Genomic DNA, 15,032 nt, shown 5'->3' with positions numbered 1-15,032 from the left:
AGAGGTGGTTGGTGGCTAAGTGGTAGATACCCCCTATTAGCAATCAAAAAGCAAGTTATCCAAGAGATACTCAGAATAAGAACCATCCTAATTGAATTTTCCATGGGAATTGAACTATAGCCTTTCTGGATTTAAAATCATGAGCATCTATTGCTTGAGCTAACAGACCAGACCCATTACCTCAAAGGCAATAGCATAAACCTCTGTACACAGTCTAACTACTGGAAAGGGACAGAGAGCCACATTTTGTTAATGTGGGTTTACACAAAGGTGCTGGGTTGAATTTACTTGTTAGTACGGGGACAAGGGCTGTGAGCGAAAATCCGATTCCACCCTGATGATACTGGAATTCTTTAATGAAGGGTTCAGTAGACCATCACCATGACAGGGCAAGCTTCTGCCCTGGGTGTTATGCAATTGCGGGCTGACTGGTAGAGTCACATTCAGTGCTAAGACATCGTCACATGGGAATGCAAAACAGAGAGAGAGACAAATTACTGTAAACCATCTCCTCCAATAGAGGGGGCTAAGGAAAGAAGATTTCAGTGAGGCTCTCTTCAGAGTTTCCTCCCAAATTGTTCTATGGGAGGGCATATGTGTTTGTGCATGTGTGTACTACTCCCCTCTCCCACATACCATGGAACAGGCTGCAGTGCCACCCCACAAATCCTATGGATCCTCTGGAGGCCAGAATATCCGAAGGGAGGTGTTGGATCCCTGATGCCTTCAGTACCACCTACAGAAATATAATACAGTTCCAGGATGTATTCCGTTTCTACCCTGAATTCTATATGGTGGGAGAGCAATGGAAATGAAACACATTCCCTTGTCTCCAGCCTATATACTCTGCCCTGGCCCACCCCTTTCCCCTTAAACATAGAGCCCACCCCTCCGCCCTTTCCATGCAGAACAGTGAGAAGGCGGAATGATCACATGTGCAGATCAAGGAGAATGATCAAGTCGGGGCTCCTATTCTTAATTAATATAAATCTTCTAAACCTTCATTTTCTTCACCTAACCGACCACACTTGATTACCAGGGATTTTCCTTGTTTGATAAACTGATTGCCTGGTGCATTAGATGTAACTCAGTCAGCTCCTGTTAAATAATTCAGGAGGTACTGGCAGTGGAGGATCCTTCTCTCTAATGTTCTCTGTTTCTCCTCCCACCCCCTGCCAGCATGTCTCTCGTGAACCACAGCTGTGACCCAAACTGTGTGATTGTTTTTGAGGGACGCCAGCTTCTACTTCGGTCAGTCCGGGAGATCCAGATTGGTGAAGAGGTAATTAACTTGTCCTCCCTTCCATCACTGACACCTGCAGCAGTGACATCTCCCTAAATAAATGCCAGACTGCAGGGCCACCAGTTTAATATTTTGATGATATATTGATGCTAGTTTCTATCACATAGCTATCAGGGAGAAGATGATAAATAGAATCATCTCTTCACACTGTCTGGGCCCCATAATCATTACGTCTCATAAATCACAGGCAGCCTTGATAAATTCTTGTTCCTCCATTCCTCCTTTAGGCACTTAATTTTGTTTGTATTTGAACGCCTTTACCCTGATGGAAACGCATGATATTTCTGGGACAATTGCAATGCTCACTAAGTCATCACAACAATAAGAGTTTGTCAGGCTGCCACCACACTGTAGCAGTAAACCTTTCGTTGGCAGTGAAAGTAGCAAGACAGAGTTTGTTTGCTTGTCAGTTTCATTAAAAATGACTTGGAGAAATCCCTTTCAAAGTGATTTATGTGTTTTGATCTGAGGAATTCTCAACTTTTTTTTAGTTGCCATTTGTACTACTTGTAAAATCAGTTGTGATGGCTGAAATATTTCCAGTAAACAAATATCACACTGACTTGGTGTTGAAATTTGCTGAATAAGGCCATTATCTTGCAAAGACTGATGCATGTGCGTAACTTTATGTACACGAATAGCCCCTCTGAGATCACAATACTCACCAATCTAAGTCTTTGTAGAACCAGGGCCTAGCATCAATCCAATGCACTTTTGTGTCTCAGTCTTTAGGGGGATCTGAAGGGCATATAGATTCCACAATTACAGCTTTGCAATATTTGATATTCTATCGTCTTAATATTTTTGTTTTTTCAAAATCGTCTCCCTCTAAACAACAATGCAATGGAGATAAGTAAAGGGTGAAAATCCTTCATAGCCATAATAATAAGATAATTTAGGAAAATCAAGGAAAACATCTTTGCAGTACACACATTTTTTTGCCAGGAACAATCTTTCAGGATTCAATGTGTTTTTCTGCAGTTATCAACTGCAAACCTCAGTCAGCCTAAAATTCTTATTCAGGCCAGAAATGTATACACTTCCGTTCTTTTTCTACTACAGGCCCTTCTTACCTCTTACCAATTTACTGACGTGAGTTATTTATTACAAAAAAGAGTGGAATAAATTTTAACAAGGTCTCCACAGTATGCAAGAACAGATCCTAAACTCTAAAGCTACTTCATTTTTCTCCATGCTTGGATTTTTTTCCCAATTGAATTTCACCAAATGTTTCTTTGCACAAAATCAGCTTTTACAAAGGCCTAAAGGTCACTCCATATAGCACAACAATGGGCCTACTACAAGAACATGAATAGAATTCTGTTTTCCTGATTTGTAAGACCCGTGCACTAACTCTACTATTTTGATCTGAGAAGCTATGATAGACCAAGTCTAAATTTGGAAGTGAATGCGTCACTCATGGAAGCCTCTGGCCCAAAATCAGTGGTGAGATAACTATGGTGTTTATTAGTAGCTGGATGTAAGCTGCTCAGACTTTGGCAGCCGCAGCAGCTTAAAAATGAATGCAGCTTACACATGTGGGAGAAGATATTCAAAAACTCTTGGCTCCCATTTAGGCATTGAAATAAAGGCCAGATTTTCAAGATAGATCAGCTCTCAATATGTTGAGCTATTTTCAGTTGCTTGATCCAGAGGCGATCCTGGCAATTAGAGGCTGATTCAGCGGATATAGTGTACTTGGACTTTCAGAAAACCTTTGACAAGGTCCCTCACTAAAGGCTCTGAAGCAAACTAAGCAGTCATGGAATAAGAGGGAAAGTCCACTCATGGATCAGGAACTGGTTAAAAAATAGGAAACAGGTTTTTTCAGAATGAAGAGAAGTAAATAGTGGTGGTCCCCAGGGATATGTATTGAGACCAGTACTGTTAAACATATTCATAAATGATCTGGAAAAACGCGAAAACAGTTAAGTGGCAAAGTTTCAGATGATATAAAATTGCTTAAGATAGTTAAGTTCAAAGCAGACTGCAAAAAGTTACAAAGAGATCTCACAAAACTGGGTGACTGGGCAACAAAATGGCAGATGAAATTCAATGTTGATAATTGAAAAATAATGCACATTGGAAAATATAATCACAAATATCATAATGCCAACATATAAATCCATGGTACACCCAAAGCTTGAATACTGCCTGCAGTTCTGATCACCCCATCTCAAAAAAGATACTTTTCTCTGTACCTTTTCCATTTCTAACGTAACAAAAATGATTGGGGTATGGAACAGTTCCCATATGAGGAGAGAATAAAATGATTGGGACTGTTCAGCATAGAAAAGAGACAATTAATGGGGGATACGATAGAGGTCTATAAAATCATGAATGGTGTGGAGAAAGTGAATAAGGAATGTTATTTAACCCATCACATAACACTAGAACTACAGGTCACCCAATGAAATTAATTGTCATGAGGTTTGAAACAAAAGGAAGCATTTCTTCACACAACACACAGTCAACCTGTCGAACTTTTTGCCGGGGATGTTGTGAAGGCCAAAACTATAACTGGGTTCAAAAAAGAATTGGATAAATTTATGCAGGATAGGTCCATCAATGGCTATTAGCCAAGATGGTCAGATATGCAACCCCATATTCTGGCTGTCCCAAAGCCTCTTCCTGCCAGCTGCTGGGACTGGACAACAGGGGATGGATCATTTGATAAATGTCCTGCTTTGTTTATTCCCTTTGAAGCATCTGACATTGGCCACTATTCAAAGACAGGATACCGGGCTAGATGGGCCATCGGTCTGACCCAGTATGGCGTTCTTATGTTCTGTGCTTGTTTTGATGCCTAACTGGGAGCTGAGTTCTTTTAAAAATCTGGCCTGAAGAGGGCAGATGTGGGATAGAGGAAAAGCAACTAACAATGAGGGTTTGTGGTAAAACAGGTGCCCCCTCATTTAACCCAAAATAGTGGACTGAGTTACATGCCAGTTTATTATGCATTCATGTATGTTAGTGAAAAAATGGGTATAAATGATAACGTGATATTTGGAATGAGTATACCAAATTTATACCTGAGAGAGGAAAAGAAAAATAATCTATTAAGAGCATGTAAGGAAAGGTAGGGGGCTCTGCATTATTTTATACCCTCATGTCAGTTGGTTTTCCTATTATATCTCTGCCTCTTTCGACGTTCTCTCTGGTATAACTGAGATCCGAATCTGATCCAATGGGGCAGTACAACGTGCAAGTCAGGGCAGAATCTGGCCCTGTATTGGTATAAAAACTGTGCTTCCAAAATGGATTTGGGTTCATATATAAGGCATTGTTTCAAGTCATGTAGCAACAAGAAACTTCAAAGAATTTTAAGAAAGCCATTTAGAAAGCCATTTACAGGCAGAATGTGGCACTTTAGGTAATAACAAATAAGTCTGAGTAATCAATTACACTTATTGGGGGAAAAAAGAATCACAGAAGTGACCCAAAGCCAGGGTATAAAAAGAGCAGTCTTGTGTAGTTATCCATACAGGAACAAACTGGATGGGAATTCTGGACCCTTGCAGGGGCAATACGAAGGACTAGAATTTTTTGTTTTCATTAGACCAGTGAGAAATAAAAATAATGTTGCACTTCTATAGTACCTTCCAACTGAGGATCTCAAAGCAATTTACAGACACCAGTGATTTATGATCCCCATTTTACCAGTGAGGAAACGGAGACATGAGGTATGTCAACACACCTGCTGGGAGCGAGTCTTACAGCCTGGGTTGACAGACTTGTGCTAGTGGGGCTCATGCTAGGATGCTAAAAATAGGAATATGGATGTTCCAGCTCAGTTTGGAGATTGGGCTCTGAAGCCTATGGATGGGAGTGGGCTTCAGAGCCCAAGGGCCAGTCCAAGCACAAATGTCAAAGCAATGTGTACACAGCTATTTTCAGTATGCTAGCCCGAGCCCTGCTAGTGTGAGTCAGTCAACCCAGGCTGCAAGACTGACTCTCTGCAGCTGTGTAGACGTATCCAGAGAGGTTAAGTCACTGGTATTAGACACTGCTATTGTGCTCATCTCAGTATAATATGAAGTGGAAGGCCCCGAGTTCTACTCTCATATGTACCCATCCAATGTATTGAAGACGTTTAGAGAAAAAGTCCCTTTTGAGGAAATGGAGCCACGTGGAAGAACCTCCTCCAGTTCTGAAACTTTGAGTTTGTATTTCATTTCATTGTGAATCTTGGTCCTAGTAGAACTCTTTTACCCTCCCCTTATGGCCTTTCTCCCCTATTGTTTTCCTCATCTCCTTTCCCTGTATTGGGCTGTGCTGTTGCTGCACACAACTTCACCTGGAGTGTAACTAGCAGCACAGTGAAACTGACTGAAATCCTGATGTTTGAAATTCTGGAGATGAGCACCTCTGAGAGCAGGATTTGGCGTATGCAGAGCAGCAGGGGAGCAGAATGGAAGAAGCAGAGGTGAAGAGAAAACAAACAAGGGCTGGGAGCAACTTCAGATCTCCCTCTGCTGAAGCAGGAGAGAGGGGATCTCCTTCTGCTCTCTTGACCCTAATTTGTACCAGATTTCAGAGCATAATTGAGTCTAATAAGAGGAAGAAGGAAACGATGGAAGTCAGCTGTGGAAATTTCAGTCTGTCTCTCTCTCTAATTTAGGATACAGGAGTATCTCAAATTTGCTTCTAGTCACTCATACCCAATTATAAGACTTTCCTCCTTTTCCTGCTCCAATAATGTCAGTCTTAGCATTGATTTTCCTGGCTTTTGTTACCTTAGGACAAGCCCTAAGCATTATGTAAAGTTTCTTTCTTACATTTTAATTTCATTTTTGAAAGAAAGAAAATACTGGCTAAAGATGGGGTGTGGGGAAAAGAGATTAGAAAATAGAAATCATTTACTTGGAGATTAAAGTGGCTCCTTCAGGGATAAACTGGACTCTCAAATTCATATATATTCAGGAACATTTTTCAAACATGCAGCGAAACCTGCTCTGAAGACGGTGTCCAATGCTCCCCTGTCTTAAGTAACCACTTTAAAGTAGCTGCAAGGTTTCCATTGTAATTTTGTCTGACCTACTGTTAAAGACCAATTCTGGTACACAACCAATTTGGGTGGCTGGTTGCTTGTCTATGCTAATTATATTTTTGAAATTCTTATAACTGGTCCACAGTATATATATGCTGACAGCTTTTCAAACAGAATATCTGTTATTTAAAACATGTCTTTTATAGTATTAACACCCATTAACTGGTATTTGTTATAGTTCAGTTTTTAAATGAAATTAAATTATGGGACCTGGGGCCCAGATCCTCAAAGGGACCATTGGGGTGGAGTTGGACGCAGTAAAGCTTTGGTCAACTGAATTAATGGTGTAATTAATACTGTACATCCTACATGCAAAATACTATTAAAGCAGTATTTGATGAGTGTGAATATTTCATAATTAGATGCAAGGCTCATTTAACTTGTACATAATGAACAGATCCAAAATTAAAACAAGTGTAAGAGACAGACTTTAATAAAGGGTTTCTATGTATAACTGATTAAATGATTAGTATACACTTAGTCACTGGGAGAATGGTCATGTTTGAACATTACATTTACATTTTCCCATTCAATCTGGCAACAACAATGCAGCTTAATGCAGCTCTCAGTGAAATCAATGGAAACATGCCCATTGATTTCAATGGGAGCTGGACCCTTTAACTGCACAAGAAATCAAGGGGTTTTAAAATTCCACATCATAGGGATTATTAATCATGTGTTGCCTTTCACTTCTTGGTCATAAATTCAGAGCAGGTCGTTAGTGACTGTTATCATCTGATAGCAGTTTATTGGCCTAGAAGAAATTGCCTTCAGTTTAGTTTCTATTATGAAGTTTCCTGCATAATACTTGGTACTCTTGTCAGGAGCACAAACAGAAAGGAAAAAGGGATTGAACGGGTCTAGAGACTGGAAATGGGCAAAGTGGGGGTTGGTTCACTCTCTGTTAGATTTAGGCTGTGCTTTGTGATTCAGGTTTGAGACTCAACCACTTCTAATGCTTAGATTCAGCAGTGTTGAAAGCTTATGACCTTTTCTCTCAATATTTTGGCCTTGAATGGAGGTTTTTTGCCTCTGTCTTCACAAACAAGGTCAGCTCCCAGACTGCTGCACTGGGCAGCACAGTATGGGGAGGAGGTGACCAGCCCTCTGTGGAGAAAGAAGTGGTTCGGGGCTATTTAGAAAAACTGGACGTGCACAAGTCCATGGGGCCGGATGCACTGCATCCGAGAGTGCTAAAGGAGTTGGCAGATGTGATTACAGAGCCATTGGCCATTATCTTTGAAAACTCATGGCGATCGGGGGAGGTCCCGGATGACTGGAAAAAGGCTAATGTAGTGCCCATCTTTAAAAAAGGGAAGGAGGAGGATCCGGGGAACTACAGGCCAGTCAGCCTCACCTCAGTCCCTGGAAAAATCATGGAGCAGGTCCTCAAGGAATCAATTCTGAAGCACTTAGAGGAGAGGAAAGTGATCAGGAACAGTCAGCATGGGCAAGTCATGCCTGACTAACCTAATTGCCTTCAATGAGGAGATAACTGGGTCTGTGGATGAGAGGAAAGCAGTGGACGTGTTATTCCCTGACTTTAGCAAAGCTTTTGATACCATCTCCCACAGTATTCTTGCCAGCAAGTTAAAGAAGTATGGGCTGGATGAATGGACGATAAGGTGGATAGAAAGCTGGCTAGATCGTCGGGCTCAACGGGTAGTGATCAATGGCTCCATGTCTAGTTGGCAGCCGGTATCAAGCAGAGTGCCTCAAAGGTCGGTCCTGGGGCCGGTTTTGTTCAATATCTTCATTAATGATCTGGAGGATGGCATGGACTGCACTCTTAGCAAGTTTGCAGATGACACTAAACTGGGAGGAGTGGTAGATACGCTGGAGGGTAGGGATAGGATACAAAGGGACCTAGACAAAATAGAGGATTGGGCCAAAAGAAACCTGATGAGGTTCAACAAGGACAAATGGAGTCCTGCACTTAGGACGGAAGAATCCCATGCACTGGTGCAAACTAGGGACTGAATGGCTAGGAAGCAGTTCTGCAGAAAAGGGCCTACGGGTTACAGTGGAAGAGAAGCTGGATATGAATCAACAGTGTGCCCTTGTTGCCAAGAAGGCTAACGGCATTTTGGGCTGTATAAGTAGGGGCATTGCCAGCAGATCGAGGGACGTCCTCATTCCCCTCTATTCGACATTGGTGAGGCCTCATCGAGTGTACTGTGTCCAGTTTTGGGCCCCACACTACAAGAAGGATGTGGAAAAATTGGAAAGAGTCCAGCGGAGGGCAACAAAAATGATTAGGGGGCTGGAGCATATGACTTATGAGGAGAGGCTGAGGGAACTGGGATTGTTTAGTCTGCAGAAGAGAAGAATGAGGGGGGATTTGATAGCTGCTTTCAACTACCCGAAAGGGGGTTCCAAAGAGGATGGATCTAGACTGTTTTCAGTGGTACCAGATGACAGAACAAGGAGTAATGGTCTCAAGTTGCAATGTGGGAGGTTTAGATTGGATATTAGTGAAAACTTTTTCACTAGGAGGGTGCTGAAGCACTGGAATGGGTTACCGAGGGAGTTGGTGGTTCCTGGTTTCCCCTTTGCTAAGGGGCTAATACCTGATGCATCATATTTCCACCCTGTTAAGATTGCAGTCAGGCACTCAGAAGTTTGGAAATGCTGGAATAAAAGTTGCTTGGGCATCCTTAATTTGATCCCTTTATGTGTATGCATTATGATATACTCTTTAATTACATGACCACATACTATTCCCCACCCTTTCCCCGCCCCCCACACCTGTGGAAATTTTGGGTGCTTGAATTTGCAACCTTAGCAATGTTCTTTAACATTGTTATTCTATGTGTAATAAATATTAAATTACATTTGTAATAACAAATGAACAAAGTACAGGCATTATGCTTGCTTGTTAATTGCTTGTTTACTCATACTACCCACTAACTTGCAAAACTCAGTAACTGACAATTGGATCTCCCAGTCATTAGTGAAAATTGGTAAGGTTTCCCTGTAATTTCTGTTTGAATGCAGTCTCATGATTTAACTAGGAGTCATGTGAAAATGTCTCCCTGTTAGCTGAAGAATCTAGGTGCAAGATGTAGTAATGTGACCTGATATCTAGTTTTGCCCTTTTTGAAGTACATCAGTGGTCATTGGGTACCCTGTAATCCACAGCACGTGTGACTAAGCACCTGAGGACTGATCTGAACTGCACTGCTATTTTGCTACAAACGCTCCTTCTTATTAGTGAATGCCTATGCAGTGCTCTAAACATATAGCACATTATATAAATGCCATGATTCTGGCCCTTTAAAATTTCTGGCTGGTGGGGAATGTTTTTCTTTTTTGTTTTTTTGTTTTTTTTAACATTGGAATTTACCTGAATGGCATTAGGGTTTTTAAAGGGCTAGAAATGAACATAAGAACGGCCATACTGGGTCAGACCAAAGGTCTATCAAGCCTAGTATCCTGTTCTCTGACAGTGGCCAATGGCAGGTGTCCCAAAGGGAATGAACAGACAGGTTATCAAGTGATCGATGTCCTGTCACCCAATCCCAGCTTCTGGCAAACAGAGGCTAGGGACACCATTCCTGCCCCTCCTGGCTAATAGCCATTGATGGACCTATCTAGCTCCCTTTTGAATCCCGTTATAGTATTGGCTTTCACAACACCCTCTGGCAAGGAGTTCCAGAGGTTGACAGATGCAAGTATTATTATTTAATTTCAATCAGGGTTGTTGTGTATCTTCTTGCAACTACTTGGGAATATTTTCAGCAAATCTAGATAGAAGGGTCTTATGTTTTTTCAGTCACAACAAAACAGTACTTAAATATTCCAATGATTGATATTGTAGACATACTTAAAATAGTGAGATAGGATTGAAATAAAACTAACCTAGTTGACATATATAGAATGGAATGCATATTCTCAAATAAAAGTGGTATCTTTAAGTCAAAATATTTTTAGACATTTGGATGGTGCTGGAGTCCAGGATTACAGTCAGAGCTAGTCAGAAAATGGAATTTCCATCCCATAGGAAATTTGGATACTTCATCATTTGCTTTCATCTCAAAATCAGGACAAAAACTTGAAGAATTAAAAGTTTTCTCAAAATTAAAAGTTCCAAATTTTTTTTGATTTGGCAGTGTTAACATGAAAAAAATTATTTAGATTTTCTCAGTGGGATGTATCCATTTATATGAAATCAGATTTTGTGACTGGGACATATTTTGGTAATTTTTTTTTTCAACCAGTTCTACTTACCGGTATATACTGAATTGATGCTTAAGTATAACAGTTCTGTTTTTTCTGTTTGTTGCACATAGCTCACTATCAGCTATATTGAATCACTGATGCCCAGCAGTGAGCGTCAAAAACATCTGAAGCGCCAGTATTGCTTTGAATGCAACTGTCTTCTATGCAAGACACAAGAAAAGGTATGTTGAGTAAAATCTCCAGTCACTGAAATATAATTTCCCAAGGCCTGTGACCAGTTGCCGTCTCGATTTGTAGGGACTTATCTTTCGTTACTTGTACTGCGAGAATACAGACAGAACCAAATGGCCTTTGCCCTCAGTGCTGTTGATGTTCCTGTGAAAGACAAGTGTGAATGAAAGAGAAGCAGGCCAAGTAATCTACCTGATAAGCAGCCTTACTTGCTAAAATGTGTAATGCCTGTTGAACCAGAATTTGTTTTCAGTCCTGAATATTGCAGGTCAGACCAGTTTGAGCTTCAGGGACTTCTGAACTTGAGGGTTAATGTGACTGAGCCATTATTTCAAAAGGAAAACCATTGCTCTTAACTGAAAACGGTTGTATGATTTTAGGGAAAACTATGTCCACACTAGGTCTAAAACTAAACCAATTTTGAAAAATATATACAACAGTAAAACCTTGAGCTATAGCGATCACCTGCTGCACCCACTGGAGGCAGAATTTGCTCCAGTGTTGTGAAACTCTGTTCCCAGCTGGCTCCGCTCCTCTGCACTCTGCATGAAAGTTCCATTAAGAAGGTCGGAAGTTGTTTGTGGAGCATTGGGTCACTAAGCTTTAACAGCATTAGAACTGTGTTCAAGACTGCTCCCTAGGAGGGCACAAACAGGCACCTGTAGTTTGGTTCAAGCATGGTTTAATAGCTGTACAGTGTGAACACAAACTGGGCTAGCTACTTTTCCAACATGTTGTGAGATCCTGTGGAATATACAAAATTAATCTGTCTCTGTAGCAGTGTGTATTTATTCCTCTAACTAAACCTAGATTTTTTTTTTAAATTGATAATGTCCGCTCTGGGTCCCTCTCTTAATGTAGCTGTGCCTTGCCAACAGACCACAGATGTGCATGACATAAAGTGATGCAAACATGATTCTAAAGAACGAGATGATGTAATGTGTGATCCAAGATGTAATTTCTACTCCAAAGAACAGAGAGAGAAATTCAAAATTTCCATTTCAATTACGTGCTGCCTCTGGATACTCAGTGTGAGAGCGGGGAGGGATGCTGGTGAGTACAATGCCCCTAAAAGCATGCCAAGTCCTTGAAAAGTCTAACAAATCCTATGGCACTGCAGCCAGCATTTCAAAGAAAAGGGATCATAGCAGAATTATTTGCACACTAAGGGCCATAAACTGCTTTCTGTTCATGCGGAGAACTCTTTTTTGACATCAGTGGGAGTTTGGCATGTGAGGTGATGTCAATGTATAGCTGTAATGTTGGTCTGATATTGTAAATAGGGGAATAAAGGGAAGCAGCTGGGTTTCTACCTGCTTTTTTAACTGTTTTCTTGAGTGCCATAGCATCTGAGAATTGTTTGGGCGCGCTGCATCCAACACATTCATCTCAGTATGGGTACAGCCACATTTAGAAAGTTGAGCATCCAAATTCAACCTAAAAATCAGAGGCTGTGAAGTAGCACAGTAGCGATAGTGAGAAGTGCTCAGCACGTTGAAAAATGATGAGTGAGTTAAGAAGTAAGTTCTGTGGAGTATGCTGTACCACAAGTGCCCATGTATCACACTCACTAAATCTTAAGAGGGGTTGCGTGTACTCACATTGATGAAAATAATAAAGTGCTCTAAATGCCCTCCAGACAGTCATAAAGTCTCTCTCTTTCCCTCAATCTTTTTTAGAGTGAAACTTCTAGGAGAAAATCAATTTTGTGTAGTGGCAAATTTCCCAGGGGAAATGTTATTGCAAAATATTTTGGAAGGCTTGTTCTGGCAGCATTCTGAAATCCCCCAATGTTTCTGTATTATTACAATGTAAAGACCAAAGGCTCAGCCCTGAGAGATGCTAAAATCCTCATGCCAACTTCTGAGTGGTTTCAGTTCCCATTGACTTCTCTGGGAATTGAGGGCATGTCATTCATTGTCTATTAGGAAGACACCTTCCTATTGGGATCAGGTCAACACCTTTGGATGTGTCCTGCTGCAATCCCATAGTTAAAATCTATATGTCTTTTGAACACTGTTGGTAAATTGTGCTGACTTAGTAGTTGTGATTTCACTTTTATATTACTGCCACTCAACAGAACCTGGATTTCAGCTGCCAGTCATTTTTATCCATTGAACTACATGTCAGATTCAAACTCTTCCTTACAATGACAATAGTTTTATTTTGTTCTTTCAGCCATCTTCTCCTCCTTTGGGATAGACTAGAGTTAGATATATATTGGTCTGTGTATGGTGTAGTACTAAGAAGCTAATAGAATGAATTCACACCTCTGATTCTTAGAAAATCAAGTGGTAACCAATTTTCCATCACCTCTGTTTTCTAATTATATATGAATTCAGAGAACGATAGCATTACTCAGTTGCTTCATTGCTTTTTTGTGTGTCACTCATGTAAGCATTATCTAAAGTTTCTGGTGAAAATAGTTTTCTTATATATATATATATAAAAAATATCAGGAAACCAAAGAATATTTGTTTATTTTTCATCAAATGGGGCATTTTCCCCAAAATTGCATAGAACAGCAATATTCAGTCCTGCACCAGTGTCATTGTCCAATGTCTCATGACTAGATAAGAGAATTTCATACAGCTTAGAAGAGGAGGCTTCCAGTTTTCTAATGACATAATCCTCAACACTCCCCCAACCGTGGTTGGTGAGCTCTGTAGTTCCCCTACGAAGGGTTTCCATTATCTAGGCCTTAGACTGTAAGATATTCATGTAAGATATTCGGTATATTGATGATATTCTGTCTCTTCATATACTTTTATACAGCACCAACTGTAATGGTGCCCTGATCCTAGCTGGGGCTGCTGCCCATCAGTATGTATTAATAGTTGTCTAACTATAAATACACATACATCTAAAGAACACACAACACTGTCCTATCACATTCTGTAATGATTATTAGCCTAGCTCACTACCTAATCATTGGATGTTTGAAAATGGAAAATTAACATAGTCTCATTGTAAGATCAACCAAAGTAAAATTTAGATTCTTCTTTAGAATGTTGGGTTACCACCAAATTTAATGGCATGAGTCACAACTCTAACTAATAAAAATAATCAATTTTGACCTACCTTGAAGGGCAGATTAGTAAATGGAATAAGAAAACCTTCAGAAAACTTGCTCACAGGATGCTTGCTGACTGTCAGTAGTTAAGTTATTACTACTGTAACATCTTCAGTTCATTGTACCTCTGATGGGTTTATACATTATTATTTGTTGCAGACATTTTAAGATCAATCTTCACTATGATTCGGAAACTGTTCCTTCCTAGAAGCTGAACTCTTGGCAGTGTATTACCAATCCAGCACACGAAAGCCCCTAACATCAATTATAATTAAAGATGGGATTACAGTGATGACAAACATTTTAAATGAGGGACTGTTTTTTTCCACTCTCATAATCCAAGGTATTGTTAATGTTCTAAATTTTCAGCCAAGGATTTCAGAGAGATTTGTGTTTACCGAATCTCTTTGCTATGAGTTGTCCTTCTAATTGGGAGCCAAGATTTAATGTTTTAGCCTCGTTTGTTTTTTGAAATCCTTTATTTAGTAGTAGGTGCTGTCAAGGTCAGAAGCAATGAACTTGAATTTGAATCCCCAGTCACTTTTCCATTTGGCCAGCATTTGAATGTTGCCAGAGCTAATTATAATGTAATGGCTAAAGGTTTTATTTGTTTAATCATTTTATTGTTTTCCTTTAGTACTCATTCACTCAAACAACAAGAAGTCCGGAGTGAAAGTTACAGATGCAGGCATTATATAATGACACATGAAGAGAAGGGAGTTACCTCACAAGTAGGGACTGTCCGGTTTGGCCAATGTACATGGCAGAGGGGCATTGCTGAAATCACCTACTACAGGACAGGCCCAACAAGGAAAATAACAGAACACCATTGGACCCCAGCTAAAACTTCTCCATCACATTATCAATTATCTACAACCTATCCTGGAAAACGATCCCTCACTCTCACAGACCTTGGGAGGCAGGCCAGTCCTCGCTTACAGACAACCCCCCAACCTGAAGCAAATACTCACCAGCAGCTACACACCACACCACAGAAACAGCAACCCAGGAACCAATCCCTGTAGCAAACCTCGTTGCCTACTCTGTCCCCATATCTACTCTAGCGACATCATCAGAGGACCCAACCACATCAGCCACACCATCAAGGGCTCATTCACCTGCACGTCTACTAATGTTATATATGCCATCATGTGCCAGCAGTGCCCCTCTGCCATGTACATTGGCCAAACCGG

General features: G+C 40.6%; 1 protein-coding gene across 11 annotated transcripts in view; it reads left to right on the top strand.

Annotated features, from left to right (window-relative positions):
- The window catches only part of SMYD3 (SET and MYND domain containing 3), a 635,613-nt gene that overhangs the window by 510,925 nt on the left and 109,656 nt on the right, over nt 1–15,032 (top strand). For all 11 annotated transcript variants that reach the window (XM_065589166.1, XM_065589169.1, XM_065589168.1 and 8 more), the window contains 2 exons: nt 1,180–1,282; nt 10,646–10,756. In XM_065589166.1, coding sequence (XP_065445238.1) covers nt 1,180–1,282; nt 10,646–10,756 — 214 coding nt within the window. The remainder of the gene's footprint in view (nt 1–1,179; nt 1,283–10,645; nt 10,757–15,032) is intronic.

This window comes from Chrysemys picta, chromosome 3 (genome assembly GCF_011386835.1).
Source record: "Chrysemys picta bellii isolate R12L10 chromosome 3, ASM1138683v2, whole genome shotgun sequence".
Lineage (NCBI taxonomy): Eukaryota > Metazoa > Chordata > Testudines > Emydidae > Chrysemys > Chrysemys picta.
Note: the sequence above shows the minus strand (reverse complement) of the source record. Positions and strands in the feature narration are given on the sequence as shown.